This window comes from Chelonia mydas, chromosome 3 (genome assembly GCF_015237465.2).
Source record: "Chelonia mydas isolate rCheMyd1 chromosome 3, rCheMyd1.pri.v2, whole genome shotgun sequence".
In the NCBI taxonomy this organism is placed as follows: domain Eukaryota; kingdom Metazoa; phylum Chordata; order Testudines; family Cheloniidae; genus Chelonia; species Chelonia mydas.
The window spans coordinates 106,958,569-106,972,573 of NC_057851.1; the positions used below are offsets into that span (position 1 = coordinate 106,958,569).

A 14,005-nucleotide genomic window follows, 5' to 3' on the forward strand; every position below is an offset into this window, starting at 1 on the left:
GGTGCTTTTAACAGACATTTAAAGAACAATCACAACAGAAGACCAGCTGAAAACTTAACTGAGCAATTAAAAATTTGAGATAAACAGTACTCACAAATCCCAGCTCTCATTTAATGCTAACAGATAGGCTTTCCCAAATGCTGTAATGTCAAAAGACTCAGGCTATTTTGGATGAAGTGGAGGGGACAAAAATCTGAAGTTCAGGGCTATTATGGAGAGCACCCTGCCAGCAAGTTCTCCCTTCATTTAAAGAAGAGATCTCCAGTTTGGGTGCTCTGACGATTATAATTGCAGAAGTATGGCATAGGGAGAGATTTCTGTCAGGTAGGCATGTTACAAGCATCAAACCCAACACATGAAACTCCATCTGAAAACCAAGAACTAGGGGCAGAACACAGTGAATTTCTTCTGTGTTTGATCCTCCACTGGTATAAGGTCTCTGAGTGAACTTCATAAGAACTTACATGTGTATACTTTATTAAGACCACATCCACCAAAGCATCTGAGCACGAGAATAGCAGTCTACTGAAGTCAGGTGGAGGAAGAATTATGGTGGTATTCCACCCCCCTTTGATTCCAACATCCTAAATACAATTTTGCTCTGTAGGCCACTCCAAAAGATTCCATCACCAGAGCCAAGAGGAAAGTATACAGGGGACATTCTTGCTCAGGTCCCCTCTCATGAGAAGGTATGGAAGACGGAACAGATTTTGGCCCCAGTAAACACTATAAAAGTCTGATTAATAAATCACTCTCTATAGGTAAAATACAATTTGACATCTCAGAGAGAGTTCAATGTAGCTGAGAGCATTCTCAGTATCAAATGACAAAATGAAGCCTGGATATCAGCAAAATTACAATCTCTGATTTATTTCTTTTTCTCTTTTTTTTTTAAATTCAGAAATTACAATTTTTAACAATATCTAAAATGTGACCATCATAATTAATGAGAGAAAGTAGGTGCCAAGACTTGCAACTAAGTGCATCTTTCCCCTTCTTCAGAACAAAGGAATTAACAGTCTTTGACATTTTCTGTAGAAAGATAAGGAAACTTCTGACAAGAAGCAGAATTATTTATTAATAAACAAAAAGGTCAGCAAAACAGAATATTTTCCATAGACTTCAGTCTGGAGATAATGCAACATTTTCTCTTTATATTGGAAATGTCAGACAACAACTTCTTGTATACTGTACAGGAGGCATATAAACTAATTTCAGTCATCACAAAGTTAAGTTTCACTAAAACAGATGGGAGTCTATTGCACAAATCAGTGATCCACAACTGTCTACGGCAGGGTTTCTCAATCTTTTTTTGGGGGGGGGACCCCATATGAAAATATTTCAGGCTGTGATCACCCTCCCTCCCAAAAAGTGATGACTCCTCCCGCATACCATAAGAGTTTTCAGCAACACCACCTATGAAGGATCTTCAAAATCCAGATTTAACATCCTCTCTCTTATACTACCTCTTGGCAAATTTAGGTCACCAGTAAGATTTTATATTCACGAATCCTGCTTCTGTTGCATCCCCCACTCAGTTGCGGCACTAATATTTAATGCTTTTTGCTCCATAAAAAATAATAATTTGTAGTGTCTCAAAACTATTATCATAATACCCAGGCACTTTAAAAAGAATTAGCAAATAGAAATCAGTTAGCAACACCTCAAGCCAGGATCATGGCAAAATACCAAGTCCCATGACTGCAATGAAACGAGTATTTTCTCATGGCATTTTTATTGAAATTACAGAACTACAATTACATGACCACAGCTCCACTTATCACTGCCAAAAGTCGAAATATGGTTATGTGCACAGAAGAAAATGAAGGAGGGCACTTAAAATATTTACATATTAGAGCTGTCAAGCAATTAAAAAAAGTAATTGCGATTAATCACGCGATTAAAAACATTAATCGTGATTAATCACATTGTTAATAGAATACCATTTATTAACAATATTTTTGGATGTTTTCTACATTTTCAAATATATTAATTTCAATTACAACACAGAATACAAACTGTACAGTGCTCACTTTATATTTATTTTTTATTACAAATATTTTCACTGTAAAAACAAAAGAAATAGTATTTTTCAATTCACCTCATACAAGTACTGTAGTGCAATCTCTTTATCATGAAAGTTGAACTTACAAATGTAGAATTATGTACAAAAATATAACTGCACTCAAAAATAAAACAATGTAAAACTTCAGAGCCTACAAGTCCATTCGGTCCTATTTCTTGTTCAGCCAATCGCTCAGGTAAGTTTGTTTACACTTGCAGGAGATAATGCTGCCATTATCTCACAATGTCATCTGAAAGTGAGAACAGGTGTTCTCATGGCACTGTTGTAGTCAGCATCGCAAGATATTTACATGCTAGATGTGCTAAAGATTCATATGTCCCTTTGTGCTTCAATCACCATTCCAGAGGACGTGTCCCCATGCTGATGATGGGTTCTGCTCAATAACAACAATTCGACGCAGTGTGGACCGATGCATGTTTGTTTTCATCATCTGAGTCAGATGCCACCAGCAGAAGGTTGATTTTCTTTTTTGGTGGTTTGGATTCTGTAGTTTCTGCATCAGAGTGTTGCTCATTTAAGACTTCTGAAAGCATGCTCCACACCTCATCCTTCATTTTGGAAGGCACTTCAGATTCTTAAACCTTGAGTTGAATGCTATGGCTATCTTTAGAAATCTCACATTGGTACCTTCTTTGCGTTTTGTCAAATCTGCAGTGAAAGTGTTCTTAAAATAAACATGTGCTGAGTCACCATCTGAGACTACTGTAACATGAAATATATGGCAGAATGCAGGTAAAACAGAAGCAGAGACCTATAATTCTTCCCGAAGGAGTTCAGTCACACATTTAATTAATGTATTTTTTTTAATGAGCGTCATCAGTACGGAAGCATATCCTCTGGAATGGTGACTGAAGCATGAAGGAGCATATGAATGTTTAGCATATCTGGCACGTGAATACCTGGCAATGCCGGTGACAAAAGTCACATGCGAATACCTGTTCTGACTTTCAGGTGACATTGTAAATAAAAAGTGGGCAGCATTGTCTCCTGTAAATGTAAACAAACTTGTCTGTCTTAAGAAGAAAAGGAGTACTTGTGGCACCTTAGAGACTAACAAATTTATTTGAGCATAAGCTTTTGTGAGCTGTAGCTCACTTCATCAGATGCATGCAGTGGAAAATACATAGGGAGATTTTATATACACAGAGAACATGAAACAATGGGTGTTACCATACACACTGTAACGAGAGCGATCAGGTAAGGTGAGCTATTACCAGGAGGAGGAAAAAGAAAAAAAAAAACTTTTGTAGTGATAATCAAGGTGGGTCATTTCCAGCAGTTGACAAGAACATGTGAGGAACAGTAGGGGGGAAAAACAAATATGGGGAAAATAGTAATGACACATCCACTCCCAGTCTTTATTCAAGCCTAATTTAATGGTGTCTAGTTTGCAAATTAATTTGAATTCAGCAGTCTCTCGGGGTCTGTTTTTGAAGGTTTTTTGTTGTAATATTGCGACTTTTAGGTCTGTAATCGAGTGATCAGAGAGATTGACGTGTTCTCCGACTGTCTTAGCAATTGGCTGAACAAGAAGTAGGACCGAATGGACTTGTAGGCTCTAAAGTTTTACATTGTTTTGTTTTTGAGTGGTTACGTAACCAAAAAAAAAAAATCTACATTTGTAAGTTGCACTTTCATGATAAAGAGATTGAACTACAGTACTTACATGAGGTGAACTGAAAAATACTGTTTCTTTGGTTTTTTACAGTGCAAATATTTGTAATAAAAATAATATAAAGTTAGCAGTGTACACTTTGTATTGTGTTGTAATTGAAATTAATATATTTGAAAATGTAGAAAAACGTCCAAAATATGTAATAAATGTCAATTGGTATTCTATTGTTTAACAATGCAATTAAAAATGTGATTAATCTAGATTAATTTTTCTGAGTTAATTGCATGAGTTAACTGCAATTAATCAACAGCCCTAATACAGATGTAACATTTTTACCCTCTATTGTAGGTTATTAAAATTTGCTCCTTTAACTATTTCAGCCCTACCTGATTTCATCACATGTGTAAATCACAGGGATGAAATGTATTAAATAGTAATATTTGTAAAACACTGAGATTCTTAGATCAAAAGCAAAGTATATTATTTTACCATGTGTATTACAAATATATAAGTTACACCTTTATTGACCTAATGGACATTTTAAATTTGTCACAGTGAGACTTGTAACTGTAAAGTTGAATACTAACAAACTATTTTTACCTTCAGCTATGCAAACTAAGAACAATCTAGGAAAAAGTACATAAATTAACTTTAATTTATCCTTAGGGCACGAGGGGAGACTCATACTAAGTGCGTACTGTAATGCAAATCCTGTCTACCTAGTCTGTCTACCTTCCATTCATTCAAGACCATTTCACTGTACTTTAATGCATGATCTTATGTATACAGATTACAATGTTCTCAATACAGAAGAGTACACAACTATGTTCTACTTCTTGCTCATTCTTCACTTTGTTCTCTATGCCATTTACTCGTTTGCATACAGGCTCTGTTTGCCTGGCAATCAGAACATGTATTTCCTTAATTATGAATATTGTGTTGCAGTAATTTTACCCAGTGTTTTTTAAAGGTATTTTATTGCTTAAAAGTGGTTATGCGTCTATACAAGTGCACGCTGTAGTTGTTTCAGCTGGGCAAATATTGTTTTATTTTTGTCTGTACCTGTCTTCTGAATGCTGATTTGCACATGGTTGGCTGTGCTATACTGACAGGTCAAATTTAGTGCAGTTTTGGTGCTTGTAGTATTGGTGGGGAAGTGAGTCCAGTCTAAGTGGGTGCCTGGAGCAAGCACTGGGCAGCTCAAGCATTCATATGTCACAAGTAGCAAAGTGAATGCTCAACCTGTCAAGGGTTTCCGTATTCAGTGCCAGCTTCTTTGCTACTATTTTCTATAATGATTTCAGTGCTATGTCCTGGGTACAGGAGTGAACAACTTTTAGTGCCAACACCTTTGCTGTTGATACGTACCTGGCAGACATCTAGAATCCTGTTTCCAGAAGTGTGACTAGACTGTTCAAAAAATGTATATCTAAAAAGGGGTTGGAGGCTGGGGGTCTGGATGATGGGCAGCTCTCTGGCAACAGCCAGCCAATGGTACCCATCCTTGGTTAGGGGATCTGAGATTGGTTAATTCTCAGAATTTCTTATAAGTGTTGGGACGGAGTTGCAGGAGGATGGGGTGGTTCCCCAAGTAGAATTAGGCTTCTTTCTGCTCTGGTCTCCACACTGCTGCAAGCCGCAATTTCTCTCTCTCCTTTGTCTTCTGGATTTTATTAGCTGCTTGCAGAATCTGTAACTTGTTGCTTAAGTTATTGGCTGTCCTAGGGATTAGGGTAGGATGCTGCAGGCATCTCTGGACTTGGAAGTGACTGTATGGACACTTATGGTTTCATGGTACAATTAGTTTGCCTATGAATCATAGGACTGCAGCTTTGGGTGGTACCTTGTCTTGGATGCATGGGTTACATTCCCCTGGGAAGCTGGTGGCGAGGGGATAAAATAAATAGGAGAGCACAACTGGTATGACCCTACAGAGGTTGGGAGTTGGAGTGATGCCCCTTTTCTGAGAACTGTGTATCAGTGAATCTTCCTAGAAAGGGCTGGATTTGCCTGGAGGTCCAGGTAATTATGCAAGGTGTTGCCTCAACAGTTAGCAGTTGCCTCATCAGCACAATACTTTGGCCTTAATCGGGCTTTGGTATGATGCAAACTTGGCTGGTCAAGGAAATGTTACACTCTGGACTAGAGAATCAAAAAAGGGAGGTGGTCTATGACAGTTTTCTCCTCTTTTCACTGCTTCCAGGGTCAGGCTGCTTTTAAGAGATATTTTTAGTTAAAGGGTTAATAAAGCTACAGCCCCAAGGCCAAAAGATGATAATTCTTGCCACCATCCATTCACAAGCAGAAAAAGATCATCATCACTCTGCCATTCAGAACTACTACTTGTACAAGAAATACTTAAAAACATAGAATTTCTCATGAGTGTAGACCAATTTTGCTTAGTCAACAGCACCACAGTTAGTTGCACTGTGAAAATAACTAATACAAACAACAGTGGGTAAGTTGACCATTTTCCCCTTTTGTACAGTGTTTATGCAGATGTGCTACAGAACTGCTTCATACCATTTCACTTGCAGAAATCACACATTTACACTACAGAGAGCCTTATAATTAGGAAGCTCTCTCTTCACACACAACATCAAACACTGACAAATGAATTAAAAGCAAATCTACCAAATTCAATCTTTGCAACAGGAAAACTGCCCAAAGAAAATATATTAATTCAATTGAAAGGTCAAAGTGTTTATATACCCAGCTTGAGTAACCACGTGATTTTATTACTGCATCGGTCCTCCTGCATTCCATCCTCAGACCTCTCTTTGTTAACATAATTTGTCATGATGTACAAAATTAGAGTCCTTTTACCAATCAGGCAGTGAGTAACTCACTTGTGTAAATGCCTGCAGTTTCAAGGCCTTATATAGTCTTCAGGACAGGGACCATATTTTCCAGATTCTTGACTGATCAGCAGCAGTACAAAGGAAGATAAAAACCTTCAATGAACAGTATCACAGAGATTTTGTAAATTACCACCACCAAACACCTTGAAATTTGGTAATTTTTACACCTAAAAAAAGCATATTTTGCTGCTTCATTGCTTCACTCATCTCTGTGGTTCCACTCTTTCCACAGCTCCTATTTACTCTACGTTTTTTGTTAGTTTTTGCAAACTCATTCTCCTGCTGATTTGAGTGTATGGCACATCTGTGACACCTAAAAGGAGTGAACGGAGCAGCAAGAGAGTTGAAACTATGGGTACAGTACAAAATATCCCAGTTCCTTTGCTGCCCCAGTTTTTTTTTTAAATCATTCTGCTCTAAACAATCAAGTTAAAGGTACACCATCAACTTGAAAAAAAATACATGTGTAAACCACAACCCCTCCGGTCCCCCCACCACCCCATGAAAGAAACCTGGGTTCACATTTTAAGTAAAAATAAATACCAAATGAAGTTGATTCTTAGTGCCAAAAATAAGTCAGCATTTCCCACCATAATGTTTACAGGAGATGTACCATAGATACTATGTATTCTTGGCTTCCAAGCTGGCCATTTGTTATCCTATTGCCCAGCAACACATCTTGCATTTGTTTACGTTAGAGTTTAACTGGAGTTAAATGATAGCCATTTAACTTGTGTTAGCTTACATGTTTGTACATGCTAGTCTGACCAGAGTAATCCACAATCATCTGTATTCTGTTGTGGAATGTCCAGACTAGCATATATAAACAGGTTAACTGACTATCAATTAACCCGTGTTAAAAAATCCCTAGTGTGAGCATATCCCTTGATCAGGTGGCAGACTAAGAATAGCTAGAACTTTCCACAGAGTGAAAAACTTGCTAGGATCCCCCTAATGACCTTCGCTGTATAGAGAGTGCCACATGTAATTGAGTGCAGCATTACCACTGTGTGGATAATGCTGTGTTGACAAAATAGAAGACACTGACTAGAGAAAGTAATGAGAAATAGGACAATCACAGACACAAGTGTAAATACAGGACTGGTCCCAAATTTTCACATACACATTGGTGCGCTACCAACATTTATCATGGCACTCTACAGGACCATTATGCAATACAAAAAAAAAATGACCATTCTTTTAATAAAGGAATAGAGGGCAAACAACTGCATTTTAAAAAAAAATCTTGCTTGCTTTTGCAACACATGTACTGAAATTGGAATGATACAAAGAAGATATTAGCATGGCTCAATGCAAGGATGACACTCAAATACATGAAGTGTTTCATATTTTAGCTGAACCAAAGGTTATGGTCTAGATGAAGGAATCCTCCAGTGAAATTCTATGGCCTGCATTATGTGGGACATCAGACTGGATGACCTTAATGGTCCCTTCTTGGCCTAAAATATATGAATCTACGAATGAGACCTCCCAGGATATTCCCTTACACTGTTCAAGACAGAATGACATTTACCCTCTCCTTCCAAAACTCCTGGGTAAATACTGTAAATATGGAAAAATATTGTGAAAAAAACTCTACAAACAGAAAACCGAAACAACGAACACTCCCAAAGAACAATCTACCTACTCCCCCTGGTGCCAAGTCATGCCAATTACTTCCATCCCTATATTCACTCTTTGGCTTAGGGTATGCCACACTGAAGGTTAATTTCCAGCTCAGGTAGACATTCACGTGCTAGCTTTTATCAAGGTAGTGTGAAATAGCAGTGTAGTCATGGTGGTGTGATGGGGCAGCTGCCCGAATCCGTATCCAGGGTCTCTGACAGGATTGTACTGGGGGTAGCTAGCTCATCCTGCTGCCTGTACCACTACAGTTACCATGATATTTTTAGTGTGCTAACTCAATCAAAGCCATTGCATGTATGAGTACTTGAGCTGGAAATTACACCGCTAGCTCCAGGGTAGAAATACCCTTAATCTCCTCAGTGAAAACATTACCAAACGACCAGAGTCTCTACCACTTTAAATCCAGGCTCCTCATCCATGTTTTTTCAACCACCATAAGTCATCAGTTTTGTTTTCTTTTTCAACCAGAATTTTATAAAAACTACCATTGTAAAACAAAAATGAATATACTTCTGGCCCAGCAGCCTAGGGATCCCAAAACATTACTTAAAATCCAAAAAAATAAGCCCTCTCCAAACAAACTCATCAGGAAGAGACAAAAATGGCAAAGCAGGAACACACCTTATTAGGGAGATTTCTCGAAAAGCCTTCAACGCAGCTGCACAAGGACTCAGATGGACAATCTCAAGGAAGAAGTGGTACAGAAAGGAACCCTGGACTTTTGGGATAAAGAACCAGCCAGTTTCAACTGCCTTAACAGGTCACATGGCTCAGCAATTACTTTGATGGTAAGCTCTTCAGGGCAGCGACTGTCTTTTTGTTGTGTGTTTGTGCCTATCACAACGGGATGCGGATCTATGATTACGGCTTTTAGGCACTACTGCAATACAAATAATTAATAGGGTTTTGGCTCCTAAGTGCCTAAACCCCTTTTGAAAGTAAGTCTTAGGTGATGTAATTTTGAGCACAGCAACACCTAATAGCTTTAAAAATCTGAGGCTGTGAGCTTTGTACCCTCAGTAACCTTGAATCAAACCCACTGACTAATCAGCAAGCAAAGTAGATGGCGGACGGATGGAGCTGCAGACTCCTTCATCTTTTCACCACTGAGAAAGAAAGCAACCACATGCTGGATCTCCCCAAAAGAATGTTAGGAAGGAATTGAAAGGAGAGTTTTACATGAATCCACTCTAGAATGAAAAACAGCTGAGCCACATAATAAGACTGACCCTGCAAATGCTTACTAGCAGGCATAATGCCTACTACTGGGAGCAGTTTCCTCAACAGCATTGACTGCCTTCAGTGTTCTACAGTTAATGTTGTATATGTTAATCTTCATTCAGCAATGTTTTAAAAAAAGATAAAGGAAAAAACATACCTTCTTATCCTTTAAAACCACTATAGTCTGAATAGCAGCTAATCTTTCATGGCTATCCATAAAGTCCATAAACCTAAATCTGTACCAATGAGAGGTGCGGAAACCAGATTCAGGAACAAAATTCAGATCTCTGGTAAATCAAGATTTAGCTGTTCGGTTACAAATTGGTTAAAAATAATGAAGCAACAAATTTTTCCTAAGAAAGTGGAACTCATCTGAGTAAAGGCTGCAGAATTCCCTGCCCTTCCTTCCCCCACAAATAAAAAATTACAAGAGATACAGAAGGTAACTACAAAAAGCCAATCATTCAATCATCTTCCAAGCAGGTTGTCCACAGCCCTTTATATGTTCATGAGTCTGTTTTTACAGGAGATGAGATGTGATGAAAATCCTCATTAAAGCGCAATAGAGGCTGTTTCCATTTAGGTTCTGGCCTTCAGATTTTATTTTCACATGAAAGACAAATATTTATCCAATTTAAAAAAATTATAGTTTTGTAATTCATCTCTAACAGACTTCAGTCAGACATTTAAAAACATCCTTCCAAAACATCTGATCTTTGATGCCATCACATGCGGCATGTCTGTACTTAAAGCTAAAAAAGGTAACTAACATGGATTTTGTGTTTAGGAAAAATTAAAAATGTTTACTTGATAGTTAGCTTCTAGTTGTCTAAATTTTTGAGAAGGGAATAGAAGGGAGGACCATATTATCAAAAAGGTGCATGTAAGTCACACCCAGCTGGAATGGGAAAAAAACCGTACATGCTTATGGACAAACCCAACTCATGAACATATAGTTTAGGTTTGCATGCCAAAATCAAGCATGCACATGCTCTGTTGCCTACTAAGCGTGCATCTCTGAAAAGATTGGCCAAGATATGCTACATATGGCAAATTACCTTCACAGGAATATCGTCCTCCTGGTTTGCAGTCTCTGCAGTGAAGACGTAGGATATTTCTTTATGAGAAGTTGTCTGCCTGCAGATGGCACATTTAATCGAACTTCTGCGGGTGCCAACACTGTACTGCTCTATAATAATAGCTATGCACTCATTGCAGAAGCAATGTCCACATGTCAGCACTGCCCACTAGATAGGGAAATATAAGAGGAACAACAATACAATATAAAACCACTTTCTTCTCTTTATATATACACACAGAAAAAACTCAGATATATAATTTGGTTAAATTATATTTTTAAAACATTTCCTTACCTTTATGAAAAAAACACTTTAGATTATTAAAACAGAAGGAATTCTAGAAAAATATCTGTATTTATTAGAGTTGGTTGAAAAATTTTGAATTCTGAAGTTTTCTAAGAGAAAGGGATAATTTTGTGAAAATTTCCAACCAACTGTACTATTTATGCGTTTACTATTTGCATATCTCTCAGTAGAAAAAGTAAAATTTGACAAGTCAGTTTTACTTTTTTTTAAAAATAACTGCCTAGCCAATTTTTTATTTTTGGATTTAATGCACTAGAACCAGTTGCAAACATCACAGAAACAATATTTGTTAAATAATAACTGTTTGTAAATCTGTAGATTATTTGTATTGGCCTTCAATTTTGTAAAAGCTTTGTTTTTATAAATCCTGTTAAGAGCAAAAGTCACAATCCTTACTCCAAAAAGAAAAGGAGTTCTTGTGGCACCTTAGAGACTAACAAATTTATTAGAGCATAAGCTTCCGTGAGCTACAGCTCACTTCATCGGATGCATCCTTACTCCAAAATTCATGAAACAATGTTTTAATTTTATGTATATCATTACTAAGTTCCATGTAACGGCACTCCTTTATTTATAAAGGAAGAAAATTGTGAACTGGGGTTCTCAATCTTTTTTAGAGTGTGGACTTTAAGATAATGGAGAATTCTGTTGTGGACACCTTCCCTTCCATTTATTATTGTGCTGATCACCTCCCCTATCAATTGGTATCATATGACATCCCTATGGCAACTACAAAGTTCCTTGCAGAAGAGTAATATTTTGTAATAAATAGGGTTTTTTTAGCAGATGGAAACAAGGAGGAGTCAACACCATGTGACCAGCCAGCTCTGTGTGGACCACTAGTGGTCCAAAGACAACACTCATAGAAATGCAGCTTTAAAACATTATATAGAAGAAACATTTGAGGGATTGGATAATTCAGAGGATTGAAAAGGGGGCATGAAGCTTTCAGTCTTAGGTCACTGGTTAAAATCCATTAGTAGTAGACTGATAGTATGACAGACTATTATGCACAGGCTCTTTCATGGTTTAAGTGAAATGAGTCAATGGTCTCAGTCCAGTTCGTAGCAGACAGATGTCCATACCACAGATTGTCTTCTTGGGTGGCTGTCTCAGCAAAGGTGGACTGAACTACTATCTCTTATAGAGGTGGTCCCTCCAAATCAGGGCTGACGCATATTGGCAGGCCAGTGTAGGGAAAGCTACCATTACCCATGCTGTACCTGCACTTAAAGTCATAGGATGACAAATCCCACAAGCTATCTGCCAAAATAAAACATTTTTCAGTAAATTCACTCCCAAATTCTGGCTTTTCTAGTTCTGAAAAAGAATCTAGATTATTAATATTTATTGTACAAATAATTACTTGTTTCTGAAGAGAAGGTTAATCACCCTGTGAAGCAAACGTGAAAGTAAGCTGGTCTGGTCCAGCGTACCGGCAAGAGCCAGTACGCCGTGCTGGACCGGACCGGCTCCCCGCAGCGGCTGGGGCTTTCGGGGCCTTTAAAGCACACCCCAAGCCCCGCTGCTGGAGCCCTTTAGTGTTGACTAAAGGTGTCTGTGTATGCCCAGGTGGCCACCTTACAAGTGTCAATAATCGACATGTTTAGAAAGGCTATCAAGGTGGACAGTGAGTGAGTGGAATGCGTCCGAGTTCCCGGTTTGGTCAAAGCTTGTGTCATTGATAGCAAAAGGTGTATGCACTCCTTTTTGATAGATGTTGTTTGGATACGGCTGATCCCTTTGATCTTTCAGCAATAGAGAAGAATAAGCCTGGCGATTGCCTGAATGATTTAGTCCTGTCAAGATAAAAGCCTAATGCTCATCTGACATCCGAGGTGCGTAGTGTGGCTTCATGCTGGATGGCATATGGTTTCGGGAAGGAGCGATGGTGGATAGGTTGGTTTAGATGGAAAGAGAACGGTACATTAGGTAAAGAATTTTGGGTGCGGTCATAGCGTAACTGTCTCTTTGTAAAAGTCTGTGTACAGAAAGTACACCATGAGAGCACCTATTTTTCCAACCCGTCGGGCGGATGTGATAGCGACAAGAAATGCTGTTTTTTTGGATAGGTGTATGGAGGAGCAAGTTGCCATGGGCTCAAACGGACGGCTGGTCAGAGTGCAAACCGAGACTGGGATCCCAACGGCGGGGTGGGTCTTGTATTTGAGGGTAAAGATTTTGAAGGCCCTTAAGGAGTCTTTTTGTTAGCGGGTGGGTAAATATGGAATGACCTTCTATCTTGGGGTAGAATGCTGTAACGATGGCCAGATGTATGCTACCAGAGCTTGTGGACAATCCTGATCTTTTAAGTTCTAGAATGTAGTCTAGAATGAGTGGGAAAGGAGTGTTCATTGCTGGGACATGTATGGTGTTGCAGCAAGTCCACAATCTTTTCCATTTATGCAGATAAATGTAGTGAGTTGTAGCATGTAGCTATTTAAAAGAATGTCCTTTACCTCTTCCTAACAAGTTATCTCTGGATCCTGAAACCATGAAGGAGCTATGCCTTCAAATGGAGAAATTCTAGATTCGGATGGAGGATTTGGACTGCATCCTGCAAGAAGAAGTGTGGAGTCAACAGCAGGGTGATTGGTAGAGAGACCATCATGCGCATGAGGTAAGGATACCATATCTGTTGTAGCCATGCTAGAGCTAGGAGAATGACTCTGGCTCGTTCCACCTGTATCTTGTGGTGTACTTTGAACAGTAGAGGAAAGGCAGAGTAGGGAGGGGTGCATCCCATGTAATCAGAAAGGTGTCTTCCAGTAGTCGGTGACCCAGACCCACTCTTGAGCAGAATTGTGGACATTTGGCGTCTTTGGGTGTGGTGAAGAGATCTATGTTCGGGAATCCCCAGCGGTTGAATACATGCTGCAGGGTTCTTGTATCTTATTCCCACTTGTGGTCTTGTGAGAATCTTCTGCTCAGCGAATGTTCTGGTGTCCCGGTAGGTATGCAGCAGAGATGTCGATGCCACGTTGAATACAATTTTAGTGCTTCCGAGCACAGGGATGGTGACCTTGCTCCCCCGTCTGTTGATATAAAACATGCAGGTTATGTTGTTCCTCATTACTCTTATGGTCCTTTGTCTGCTTGATGGTAGAAAGTGTCGGCATGTGTTGTGGACTGCATGTAATTCTAGGAGGTTAATGTGCAATGAGGATTCTGAGGGGGACCACCAGCCCTG

At 38.9% G+C, this 14,005-nt stretch overlaps 1 protein-coding gene and 1 non-coding gene across 8 annotated transcripts in view; one reads left to right on the forward strand and one right to left on the reverse strand.

Moving 5' to 3' along the window:
• SHPRH (SNF2 histone linker PHD RING helicase) overlaps positions 1–14,005 on the reverse strand; it is a 130,652-nt gene that overhangs the window by 17,114 nt on the left and 99,533 nt on the right. For 6 of the 7 annotated variants that reach the window (XM_043543081.1, XM_043543083.1, XM_007056264.4 and 3 more), the window contains one exon: positions 10,489–10,677. In XM_043543081.1, the coding sequence (XP_043399016.1) occupies positions 10,489–10,677 (189 nt within the window). Of the gene's footprint in view, positions 1–9,586; positions 9,667–10,488; positions 10,678–14,005 lie in introns of those variants that run through there. The other variant, XM_043543087.1, reaches the window with a different exon arrangement.
• LOC114018605 lies at positions 7,813–7,916 on the forward strand. The gene has a single exon (XR_003563894.1). It is a non-coding gene; the product is annotated as a U6 spliceosomal RNA (small nuclear RNA).